Source organism: Candida albicans, chromosome 6 (assembly GCF_000182965.3).
Source record: "Candida albicans SC5314 chromosome 6, complete sequence".
Lineage (NCBI taxonomy): Eukaryota > Fungi > Ascomycota > Pichiomycetes > Serinales > Debaryomycetaceae > Candida > Candida albicans.
Genome location: NC_032094.1, coordinates 218,097 through 230,782, shown reverse-complemented (window position 1 = coordinate 230,782; position 12,686 = coordinate 218,097). Strand labels below are relative to the sequence as shown.

The window sequence follows — 12,686 nt, the reverse complement described above, 5'->3', positions numbered from 1 at the left end:
ACCTCTTTTAAGTATCTGTAAAAACTATAAATATCAGCCATGTTTCTTCAAGTTTAGCTACTCTTCAACTTTTTAAAATAAAAACAACAGCAAATTATCATATCATCAGTATAAAGCTTTAACTACTACATACAAATAAATCATGACTATTGAATCAACTAATTCATTTGTTGTCCCATCAGATACTGAATTAATTGATGTTACTCCATTAGGTTCAACAAAATTATTTCAACCAATTAAAGTCGGTAACAATGTTTTACCTCAACGTATTGCTTATGTCCCAACCACCAGATTTAGAGCTTCTAAAGATCATATTCCAAGTGATTTACAATTAAATTATTATAATGCTCGTTCTCAATATCCAGGTACATTGATTATTACTGAAGCAACATTTGCATCTGAAAGAGGTGGTATTGATTTACATGTTCCAGGTATTTATAATGACGCTCAAGCTAAAAGTTGGAAGAAAATCAATGAAGCAATTCATGGCAATGGAAGTTTCAGTTCAGTTCAATTATGGTATTTAGGTAGAGTTGCTAATGCTAAAGATTTGAAAGATTCTGGATTACCTCTTATTGCGCCATCAGCAGTTTATTGGGATGAGAATAGTGAAAAATTGGCCAAAGAAGCTGGAAATGAATTGAGAGCATTAACTGAAGAAGAAATTGATCATATTGTTGAAGTTGAATATCCTAATGCTGCTAAACATGCACTTGAAGCAGGATTTGATTATGTTGAAATCCATGGTGCTCATGGTTACTTGTTGGATCAGTTTTTAAATCTTGCCTCTAATAAAAGAACCGATAAATATGGTTGTGGTAGTATTGAAAATCGTGCACGATTATTATTAAGAGTGGTTGATAAATTAATTGAAGTTGTTGGTGCTAATAGATTGGCATTACGTTTATCACCATGGGCTAGTTTCCAAGGTATGGAAATTGAAGGTGAAGAAATCCATTCATATATTTTACAACAATTACAACAACGTGCTGATAATGGTCAACAATTGGCTTATATTTCTCTTGTTGAACCTCGTGTTACTGGTATTTATGATGTTTCTTTAAAAGATCAACAAGGTCGTAGTAATGAATTTGCTTATAAGATTTGGAAAGGAAATTTTATTCGTGCTGGTAATTATACTTATGATGCTCCAGAATTTAAAACTTTGATTAATGATTTAAAGAATGATCGTACTATTATTGGATTTTCTAGATTTTTCACTTCAAATCCTGATTTAGTGGAAAAATTGAAATTGGGTAAACCATTGAATTATTATAATCGTGAAGAATTTTATAAGTACTACAACTATGGTTATAATTCTTATGATGAATCAGAAAAGCAAGTCATTGGTAAACCATTGGCATAGGTAAGATAGGGGAATGAAGTTCTATTAGCTTATTTTTGTTATTGAGGTTCTAAGTAGTTGGTTTTATATTTAGAATTTAAATGTTTATATAAGTTAAATATAAAGGTTGATTATAGAATTATTAATATTGTATGACTGCTTAGTCAAGGACTCATTTGATAATCTCGGGAATTGCCCTCTTACTAAAATGTTTACTTTAATTTTTATGTATTCTGTTCTTCAATATAAATATAAACCATTATTTTAAATACTTTATTGTGAAAGGGATTTTGTATAAAACAATGGGATTGCTGGAGAAGTTGAAGTTTTCACATGAATTGATTTAATAGTATCTAAATCTAAATTTTTCACAACATCATTAATATTAGCAATTAAATCATTATTATCAAATTTCAATTTCCCAATTTTAATAGTAATATTATTACCAATTGGTGGTAAATAATAAGTATTATTCAATACTTTATTTAATTGATTAGTTAAAGTAACTATTGATAATTGTTTACCATTGGTTTGTGACCCTGTAGTAGTAGATGTAACTTTAATGGGGATAGGGATTTTATCATTGGATGAACCTTTTGAATAAAATACTTTACCTAAAGTATTTGGCATAATATTTAATATAGCTTCATCGACTAAAAAAATTTTAAATTGGTGATATAATTCTCGTTTTTTTTCAAATGATTTATATTCAGTTTTAATTGAATTCAATGGAATTATTTGAGTAATTTGTGATAATGATTGATTATTTTCTAATTCATTTAATTCATCAATTGATTTAACTAATTTATCACGAATAATTAAACATATATTGTTATCAACATTTATATCATTATTACTGTTGCTAGTAGTTGTGGTGGTCTGGTTATTATCATATAATGGTTTGGTCAATTTGAATGATTTTGGTTTGAATTGAGGTTTAGAAGACCAGAATTTTTTAGAATCTATGGTCAAGTAGAAGGATTCATTTTGTTTATTGTCTTCATCATCCTCATCTTCATCAAACAATTTCGATTTTTTAGATTCATCATTTTCTGTTTCTTGTTGTTGTTGGGATTGTCTAGATATATATTTTTTCAATTCACTAATTGCCTTTTCGGTGATTTCTTCAGGAATCAAACTTGAATCCTTTGTAACAGTTTCCACATGTACTTCTTTTTTTTCCTCCTCTTCTTTCTTAGGTGTGGCCTTTTTGGTGGTAGTTTTTTTTACTGCTTTAGTCTTGGTGGTTTTTGATGGTGATGCTGTTGATGGTTTGGTAACTTTATTTTTAGTTACTTTAGCTGCAGTTGGAGAAGCCTTAGGAGAAGTTGCAGCAGCAGTAGCAGCAGATTTAGATCTTGTTTTAGCCATATTGTAATGGGAGTTTCTAGTTTGTATGTTGACTTGGATAGAACATAAAATACTAAATGGGATCTCTTTTTTTTTACTTCCATCTCATCTCAATTTGATTGATTTTTTTTGTTTTGTTAACAGAGATTTTTCACTTAAAGGAAGCACTTGTTTATATGCAGGAATTTTGATTGAATATACTGCAAAAAACAAAGTAACGAATGATGAACTATACAAGAGTAATGATTTATTGAAAAGAAGTTAAAAAATGATATCAGAATATGTCTATTTTAATTAGCTATCTCAAGTGTGACAATTCTATTCTATACCCACAATTTCACAGCCTAATCGATCACAATATCTTTCGTAAATGCAATGAACTGGATTAGGTGTTGTTGAATATAATAATTGTAGCATAATTGAAGCCACAGGGATATGTGATATCAAAATTAATAAGCAATTGCCATCCTTATCATTCATACTTTTCCTAGCATATTACATCGATGATCTTTAATTATCAGTTGCATTAAGAACAATTTTCGGAAGTTCCACCTTTTTAATACTTTCACATCCATCATCATCTTCACTAATACCACTATCCTTCTCTTTTTCCTCATTTTCATGAGTTTTCAATTTTTCCCATAAATAATCATGAATATTTGTTTCATTTGGTCCTTCTTCAACTTTATCCCAATCATCCCATTCACTATGTGGTGATGCTGGTGGTGATATTAAAAATCGTTTAATTTCAAGATCTTTCGGTATATCAAGAAATCTCCCACCTTTTCCACCTCCATCTTTTCCATCCTCCTCATCCTCCTCTTCGGGGTCTAATATTCTGCTATTATCTTTTAGACTATAACTAATTGATATAGAATTGCCACCACCACTTCCACCGCCACCACCACCACCGCCGCCACCTCCTATAGTTGTTGTTTCCCATTGATTCAATAAAAATGTTTTTGTTTTCGTGGCGATTTTCGAGGTTTGACAATATAATAAAATTCGTTTAAATTTCATTAAAACAATTAATTCAATCATATATGGTTGATCACCTAATAATGAAATTATTGGTTCAGGGTTAGATAATAATGAATCATCAATATTGGTAATGATTAATGTGTTTGTTGGTTTCCTTGGCATTGTTTAGTATATAAAAGATGTGTCTTTATGGTGGTAAATACAATATATATTGGATTAGATTAAAGATATATTTGATAATGTTGAAGTTGATGATCAATTGTTAGTGATCTCTATTGATGTTGGCTATGCTTTGGTTTAATATTTTATTTTTCTGGTAGACAACTCATTGACAAGAAGTTTTTCAGTTGCGCGTTCGTGTAATACAATCACAAAATATTCAACCATCAAACCTAATCTTATCCTCTAATTAATAGTTATATTATATACTACTTATCGTGAAAGGATAAGACAAGAAAGGTGAATCTATTGGCTTTTATGAGATACTTCATATACATATCGTGTTAAATAGAAATAATAAACCTATAAGAATATGGTTTGCATTAAGTAAAATCGTTTGGTAGTGACCACTCTTTGGTGGTTTTACAATGCCAAAATCGTTATTATAGAGTTATTAATTTGAATTACTATATACGTATAAATATATTTAAGGTCTGTAAAACTATCAATAAAGTTAATAGGTTTGTTTGTTTTTTGAAGAAATAAATGTATAATCGTTAATTTAAAGAATTGTCATGTTTTTTGTTTCTGTTTTAATTTTTGTCATAATTTAGAGCAAAATGTTTCCCCAAAAAATAAAATATTTTCAAAAAATCCTCCCCCCGTAATTATCTAAGGTTCATCATTTTTTTAATCCTTTTACTATCATGACCACCGTCTTTATCGTCATTATTTAATCCATTAACATCACTATCATCATAATCATTATATTGATTATCACGATCTTGGCCATGACGTAAATGACTATAATCGCGTTTGTTATTTTTATAAAGATCAAATAATGACCAAAATTTCAAATTTTCATCACCAGCAACCGTGGCTAAAGTTAAATTGTCCGGGGATAAACATCCATTTAATATTCTTGTATCATGAGCATTAATTATCTCACCAGTTTTTTGTAACGTTGGATAATTAAATAATGAAATACTATTACTAGGGAATCCATGAGTAGCCACAATTTCTAATCCCGTACCATGAGCATAACCCCAATTCAATGAAGATATTTGTGAACCAGTTTCAATAGTATTCACTTTAGCACCTGTGGTGGTATTCCAGAAATTGATTGTTTTATCAGTAGATCCACCACCAGTGGCCAATAATGATGATTGATAAGGACACCAAGATAATGCCTTAACAGCAGCTTTATGATTAGATTTTGAAAATACTGGTGTAGTAACATTTCTAGCATCCCAAATACATACTAAATTATCATTACCCCCAGTAGCAAATTGTAATGAATCATTAATACTAGTAGTAGAACTAGTACCATTTCCAACAGGACGATATTCAATACCACAAACTTCTGCTGAATGAGCTTCTTGATTTTTATTCACTAAATGATTAGCCACTCTAACATCAGAAAAATAAATATGACCCATTCTTGACCCACTAGTTAAAACATGTTGATTCCAACTCTGCAGGGCAATTCTAGTTAAATGATTATCACAATTTAATGTTCGTAATTTAGTGTTTGATTCGATATCCCAAATTTCAATCAATCCATCGTCTTTACCAATAGAAATATATGAACCATCTTGTGACCATCTTAATGATGTCACCAAAGTTTTATCAGCAAGTTCACATAAAAGTCCCACTGATCCAGTAGAGGCATTCCATACATAAACTGCATCTTCTAACCCAATGGCTAATAAATTTGTCAGTGACCAGGCTAATAAATTTAAATAAAAATCATCAATTAACCCAGGAGCATCAAGAACTCTTTCTGGTGCATTAGGTATTTTATTAGCTCTAGCTGCAGCCGCTGATGGGGTTAATGTTCCTGATTTGGTCAAAAAACTTGTTCTAAACAATTGAGAATTTGGAATACTGGATGAGCCAGATGATGATTGGTTAGATAATTGTCGAACTAAATTCACTGGTTTTTTTCTTTCTGGTGGTAATGGTTGATATAATAATATTCTGGAATTCATTTCTAATCCACATGCTTCAGCTACATGATGTTGATAAATTTTGGATGTTTGGGCTTTTATATGTATTTCTGGTGCCGCACTAGGTAATGGTACTTCATTGGTGGTATCTAGTTTACCAGTGACTGAATTGTATCGAGATGGGATAAATCGATCAGAAGATGTTGTTGATGATTGTTGTTGTTGATGCAAGTCCGATAATGATGAGGAACCGCCTTGACTTATGAGGGAATTGGCTCGACGTAGAATGAAAGGATTAGATAATGATTGGGTCAGTGAATGTGTAGTTGCCAAACTGGATGTTGATTTGCTAAGAGAAGGTAAGACTGCTGTTTTCGATCTACTATTAATTGGTGGCCGTAACGATGGCGGTAATTGTGGTCGTTGAAATTTTGATATTGGTTTTGAAATGGGTTTCAAGTTAGTTGTAGATGTTGAATCAGCGGCAACTTCAACAGCAGCACCAGAACCAGTACCGGTACCTGAAGTCGAGGAAGATGATATTGATGGTCTTTTCAACGATTGCTGTTTCAATGGAGTATCATTTGGTAAATGGACTGTTCTATTAGATATATTCGGACTCATTTGTTGAAGATAATGTCTTTTAGATGGTGAAATTGATGCATTATTGGCTGATGGTGCCGCTGAAATTGACACATTTGATGATTTTCTTGATGGACTTTTGGATTTGGACGATGGATCATTTGAATCATTTTTTAGAAGAATATTGTTGCTATTTTTGAAAATTGTTGGTTTACTGTTGGGAGATACCAATGACATAATGTTAGGGGTTGAATAAGTATTATAGATGAATGGAAATAAGCAAAAATGGATTGTAGTTGATCAATGATATGGATCTTTTTTTTTTTGGAAGGAAATTAATGAATTAATTATTAAAAAGGCAAGAAAGGAAATTTCTAATTTAAAAAAAAATGAAGTAACAATGCAATTATGGGACAATATACTTTTAATCACAACGATAATAGTATAATGAATTTGTTAAATGATATGATATGATATGGGACTGAACGGGTAAAAACAAAAATCAACAAAAAAAAAACGAATGAATGAATGAATGGAAAGCTCCTGATGTAATTGAAAGTTGAAAGCAGATCAAAAAAAAAAAAAAACGAATATCAGTTTTATGAAAAAATTGTTATGGGAATGGATGGATGATGATATTTATTTGCAAATCAATTTCAATTTAAGTAATTTTTGTTTTTTTGATTTTGTACACACAATGAGTTTTTCTATTGTTTAACTAAAGTTGAGTTGCTAACAGTTGAAAGTGAATGAGCTTGTAGTTATGTTTGGATAGTTGATTAGACTGATGGATGGAAATGACTATAGAAGAGAAGAAAAAAAAACAGAACAGAATATATATATATATATATAAAAGGATTGGATAATCGAAAGCAAGTTGAATGTTGAAATTCTGGTTGTAATTTTAGTAATAATTTCAAGTTGAGAAATGCTTTAGTACTAATATATGATTTGTCTGGTGATAGTAATAATGAAATTCCAAAAGCAACAAATTAATCAACAATAACTAATAATCAAACTTCTTATTACTTCAAATGAAGATAACTGAAGACAACTGATATGATTTAAAAAGTAATAGATTAATAGATTTGAAAATGAAAGAGAATGAATATCAATTGGTGATGAGATTGAAAGTAAAAAAAAATTTAAAGAAATTGTTAGTCCTGGGTCTCTCGTGTCGTCAAAAAGTAGAAAAGACCCACACACAATACATAATAAATTGAAATGTATTATTTGTTAATAATAGTAAGTAGTATTGATTGATTTAGTGTATTAAATTGGAATCAAAAAATTCTTTTTTTTTTTACAACCAATTGTTTACATTTTAATCAAATTAGGAAAATCAATTAGTTTGTTACTTCTTTTTTTTTTGCAACACTCGCACACTCAAATACATACATACATACATATAATTTTAGCAACACTAGTACACTACCTTAGTTTGCTTTCGTAATAACTCAATAGAATTCTGTTATTGTTCAACTCCACAAGTTGCTTTAAGTAAATCTCTATTCATCATAATGAAATTGGTAGACTAAGATCATCATTGTTATAGAGTTGCTTTAGTTGCTATTTGAGTTTAATTCTCTAGGTGGTATTATTGTTTGAAAAAAGAACCCATAAACCAAAACAAGACAAGACAATACAATGCAATATAAAATTGCTATATCGCTAATGAGATAAATCGGAGTTCAGTTATTGAATACTTGGGGTCATTGTTTTAAGATAGCATTGCCTATGTTTACTCTATATTTGCTTCGTTATAATAATTCGTATATATTGGTCACGTGATATACTTCTGGTAATTATAATTTTTAATTAAAGATTACAAACCAAAATAGAATTAAAACTTGACCAAAACAATAAAAGCAACTTCACACAGGATATATTGTATCTCGGATTTAATAATTTAGCTAATCGTATTTCTTTTTCAAAATGATAGTTGTTAGATAAAGAATTACATGGAGTATTATTGTGGTTGGGGAGGCATTGCTGTCATTGCTGAAACCTAGTCGTGTCCAAAATTCCTAACTAGTATATCACGTGACTAACAGATTGAGATTTGATCGTTGTTGTGTTGTTGGACGAAACAAAATTACATCAAATCGGAGAAAGAGGAAGAAGAATCTACCCGTTAACCACATATATCAAGAACCAATTGGGAATTAAACGTAAATACCATAAAAAATCTATTTTCCATCCGCTTTATCATATTAACCCAATAACTCCATGCCAGCTTATCATTCGACATTTTTAGCAGAAGAACAAAATCAAAGTATCAATTCTGGAATTCGAACCATTGGTAATTTATCATTATTACCATTTCATACTAATTTCCGAGGTCCAATTTATTCTGAAAATAATTCTGATTATGATATAATTGAAGAAGTATTAGATTTATTTAGAGCTAATTCATTTTTCAAAAATTTTGAAATTAAAGGAAATTCTGATCGATTATTAATTTATGGGATTTTATTTATAAATCAATGTTTAACCAAATTAACCAAATTTACTAATTCAAAAGAAGCCACGAAAATATTAATTAATTTAAGTGTTGATAATTTCCATTTACCTGGAGATATTGGATTCCCATTAAATTCATTATATGTATCACCAGCAAATAAATCAGAATATGAATTATTGAAAAATTATTTGACTCAATTTAGACAAGAATTGAGTGATCGATTAATTAAAAGAATTTATCATGATGATCCTAATATTCCAAGTAAACATTGGTTAGCTTTTACAAAAAGAAAATTCATGAATAAAAGTTTATAAGTAGTAGTATACTGAACTATTCTATTCTATATAAGTGGAATTAATATTTTTCGTTTTGTAGTTTGTTGATAATTAATATATTTATCACCATATTTGTTAATTAATTGATTTTCTTCATATTCAATACGAATTTTGAAAAACCAATTTAAAATATAGATCGTCAAGGTTAAATTGCCAATATTTAATAACATTAATTGTATACCAATACAATATAACCAAAATCCTAAATAACTAGGATGTCTAACATATTTATAAATTCCATGAGTGATTAATTTATTCTCATATTGATTTTTGCTAGGACTTGGATCAGGGGTAATTAAATAATGATTAAATGATAATCCACAAGTTTTCATAGCTAAATGACGAATAAATAATCCCAATAAACTGATAAGTAATCCAAATATTTGTAAAATTGTCCACCACCACCAACTCCAACTCCAATTACCTATGTTGGGGAAATATTTGACAATCACATTTAATTTCCCCAATCTTAATAAAAGATATTCCCAAATGGTTAATAATTGTAAATACCAAAATTGTTTATTACCTTTATTACCATATATTAAAAATGATTTTGATGTAACGGAATTATACTGATATAATGAAGAATTTATAAATTCCAATATGAAAAATCCATGCAATAAAAGGGAATAAATGACTAGCCAAATGTATTTATTAGACAAGGAAGATGTACCTAGTAGTAGTGTGATGATGGATATTGTAAGTGTAATACCCATTATAAAACAAGTAATGAATATTTCTAATAAATTATTATTCCTAGGATTATAAGTTAGTGACATTGTAAGTGTTGTTTTTGTATGTTTGATAAGTAATGATAGAAAAATTGGGGAAGTAGTTATATCATAACTCCATCAAAATGTCGTTATTGGGTCAGAGTCGTAAAGTTAATGGAAGTTCTGTAATAGATCAATATCAACCTTGCTTTGATTAAATCTCATATATTTTACGCGTGGAATTATCCATCGAGAATTTTTCAACATCTTCAAACTAACTCATAAATTATTCGAAACTTATATCTAAAAACACAAATTAAAGCTATCTATTACAATATAGACTCCCCTATCCATGACATCTCCCATTTTTTCAAAACATAATTTATCAAGATATAACCCTTATAAAGTCAACTTACTCAAAATTGCCTTAAAATCATTCATATTAGGTGGTTTATTCACCATCAATTCATACCACCTCTTAATAACATCCAACACTTTTTATTGGAAAATTAATATTTTCATAATTTTTTTAATAAATTTCCATAGTTTAGAATTCATAAATACAGTATTATTTAATAATTCTGAAGTTGATGATGATTCATTTATATTAGAAGATAAAGAAATGTTTATTGTTAATTTATTATCTATAATAGAACATATATTTCATAAATGGGGTTATTTGAATTTGGGAGATTTTTATACTAATTCAAAAATTATTAGTGGGGTCGGATTGAGTTTGGTGATTATGGGACAATTTATTCGAAGTTTAAGTATGTATACTGCAAAATCATCATTTAATCATTATATTCAAAAAGAAAAGAAGGCTACAACCTCTATTACTGGCTCTTCACTTGAACATATAGATAATACATCCGATAATGATGACCAAGACGACGATATGGATGGTCATAAATTAATAACTACGGGAATATATCTGATTTTCCGTCATCCATCATATTTTGGGTTTTTCATTTGGTTTTTAGGATTACAAATTTTTATGAATAATTTAATTATATTAATTATTGGTGGGATTATATTATGGAAATTTTTTAATGAAAGAATTCAATTTGAAGAAATTTATTTAATTAAATTTTTTGGTATTGATTATATAAATTATCGTAATAAAACTAAAACTTGGATGATGATATAAATGGATTGATAAAATTTCCAAGAAGTTAGAGTCAATTAACAGATGCATATTGAACCCTAATAACCTATTCGCTATGCTTATTTAGAAATAAACACAAAGCTACAACACCCAGATGGATAGTTGATTGTGCAAAAAAAATTTATGCATATAATATCTATATCTAAATTAATATAAATCTAATCTAATCTAATATAATATAATCTAATGTAAATTGGATCTATATATCAACCTATAATGGGGTTGATCCTCAATGGGTTTGCTTTTTAGGATCGACTCCAAATCCATTAGTATTTCTATACATCAAAACCCCATTATTACCATCGACAAATTGACACCATCTAGCAGATTTCCATAACGAGACCCACATATTTTCATCACTATGTTGATAATGAATCCCCATAACTTTTTTAATGGCTTCACTAGCTTCACGAGCATTATAAAATGGAATACGAGAAACATAATGATGTAAAACATGAGTTTCAATAATATCATGGAAAATATGTTTGCCAACAAATCCAAATTCACGATCAATAGTAGCAGCAGCACCACGAGCAAAAGTCCATTGACTAGCTTCATAATGAGGCATTTGAGGATCAGAATGTTGTAAATAAGTAATGAAAACTAACCAATGATTAACCAAAAAATAAGGTAAAACATAATTGACTAATAAATTGAATCCACCAAATGATTGATACCAAACATAAAGATTGAAAAATTGTAATAAAATACCTAAATCAGATAATAAAATATACCAATAATCTTTTTTATCAAAAATCAACGAATTTGGATTGAAATGATTCAATTTCAAAAATGAAACTCCAGGATATTTTTGTCCACTTACATTAGCCACTAAATAACTAATCCAACCAAAAGTTTGTTGGAAAATCAAAGTTAATAATGAATACATTGGAGAATCACCTAATAAATCATCTAAATCTTTAACACCACGATTTTGTAAAAATTCTTCCTTTGTTTTAGGAACGAAAACCATATCTCTAGTAAGATGACCAGTAGCTTTATGATGTTTACCATGACTGAATTTCCATGAAAAATATGGCACCAATAAATAAGAATGTAATACCCAACCAACAAAATCATTAACACTACCATAATCACTAAAAGCTTGATGTCCACATTCATGAGCTAAAACCCAAATCCCAGTTCCAAATAATCCTTGACACCAAACATAACCTGTCCAAGCTGCAAATCTAATGAATTGATTAGGAATCAAATGAATATAATTATTAGCAATGAAACCTAATACGACCATACAAAAAATATCACGGAAAACATAGGATAATGATTGTAATAATCTACGTTCATAACAATGAGTTGGAATGGCGGATAAAATATCTTTAATGGTATAATCTGGAACTTTAAATTCATTACCATAAGTATCAATAGCAGTTAAATTTGTTTGATAGGTTGAAGTAGTGGAAGTGGTTTTAAAACTGGCAACATTACCTGATTTACTGATAGTAGCAGAACTATCAGTAGATTGATCAGCATTGTTGTTATTATTGAATCCCGACGAAAAGGACGTTGTAGCAGCTGCCATTATTGAAAGTTGAATGAATAATTATTACAACTGATTGAAGGTTAATGAAAGAAGAAATGAAAGTAGTAAAATATAAAAAAGTTGAAAATGAAAAAAAAAA

The 12,686-nt window shown here is 29.1% G+C and overlaps 8 protein-coding genes across 8 annotated transcripts; 3 read left to right on the top strand and 5 right to left on the bottom strand. All coding sequences in view use genetic code 12, as the record gives it.

Moving 5' to 3' along the window:
* Nucleotides 1-142: 142 nt before the first annotated feature.
* Nucleotides 143-1,366, top strand: EBP1 (Ebp1p; the record flags this gene model as incomplete). Its single annotated transcript, XM_709238.2, has 1 exon — nucleotides 143-1,366. The coding sequence occupies one exon, from the start codon at nucleotides 143-145 to the stop codon at nucleotides 1,364-1,366; it is 1,224 nt and encodes a 407-aa protein (XP_714331.2).
* A 252-nt stretch (nucleotides 1,367-1,618) lies between these two features.
* CIC1 (Cic1p) lies at nucleotides 1,619-2,716 on the bottom strand (the record flags this gene model as incomplete). Its single annotated transcript, XM_709237.1, has 1 exon — nucleotides 1,619-2,716. One exon carries the CDS (start codon nucleotides 2,714-2,716, stop codon nucleotides 1,619-1,621), a length of 1,098 nt encoding a protein of 365 aa, XP_714330.1.
* Nucleotides 2,717-3,205: 489 nt separating this feature from the next.
* On the bottom strand, nucleotides 3,206-3,838 carry RCN1 (Rcn1p; the record flags this gene model as incomplete). The annotated part of the gene is made up of 1 exon (XM_709236.1): nucleotides 3,206-3,838. One exon carries the CDS (start codon nucleotides 3,836-3,838, stop codon nucleotides 3,206-3,208), a length of 633 nt encoding a protein of 210 aa, XP_714329.1.
* Nucleotides 3,839-4,503: 665 nt separating this feature from the next.
* On the bottom strand, nucleotides 4,504-6,408 carry CDC20 (ubiquitin-protein transferase activating protein; the record flags this gene model as incomplete). Its single annotated transcript, XM_709235.2, has 1 exon — nucleotides 4,504-6,408. One exon carries the CDS (start codon nucleotides 6,406-6,408, stop codon nucleotides 4,504-4,506), a length of 1,905 nt encoding a protein of 634 aa, XP_714328.2.
* A 2,187-nt stretch (nucleotides 6,409-8,595) lies between these two features.
* On the top strand, nucleotides 8,596-9,144 carry ARC18 (Arc18p; the record flags this gene model as incomplete). The annotated part of the gene is made up of 1 exon (XM_709234.2): nucleotides 8,596-9,144. The coding sequence occupies one exon, from the start codon at nucleotides 8,596-8,598 to the stop codon at nucleotides 9,142-9,144; it is 549 nt and encodes a 182-aa protein (XP_714327.1).
* Nucleotides 9,145-9,170: 26 nt separating this feature from the next.
* Nucleotides 9,171-9,944, bottom strand: CAALFM_C601130WA (uncharacterized protein; the record flags this gene model as incomplete). Its single annotated transcript, XM_709233.1, has 1 exon — nucleotides 9,171-9,944. One exon carries the CDS (start codon nucleotides 9,942-9,944, stop codon nucleotides 9,171-9,173), a length of 774 nt encoding a protein of 257 aa, XP_714326.1.
* A 286-nt stretch (nucleotides 9,945-10,230) lies between these two features.
* On the top strand, nucleotides 10,231-11,028 carry CAALFM_C601120CA (protein-S-isoprenylcysteine carboxyl O-methyltransferase; the record flags this gene model as incomplete). Its single annotated transcript, XM_709232.2, has 1 exon — nucleotides 10,231-11,028. The coding sequence occupies one exon, from the start codon at nucleotides 10,231-10,233 to the stop codon at nucleotides 11,026-11,028; it is 798 nt and encodes a 265-aa protein (XP_714325.2).
* A 247-nt stretch (nucleotides 11,029-11,275) lies between these two features.
* Nucleotides 11,276-12,586, bottom strand: FAD2 (Fad2p; the record flags this gene model as incomplete). The annotated part of the gene is made up of 1 exon (XM_709231.2): nucleotides 11,276-12,586. The coding sequence occupies one exon, from the start codon at nucleotides 12,584-12,586 to the stop codon at nucleotides 11,276-11,278; it is 1,311 nt and encodes a 436-aa protein (XP_714324.1).
* Nucleotides 12,587-12,686: the final 100 nt, after the last annotated feature.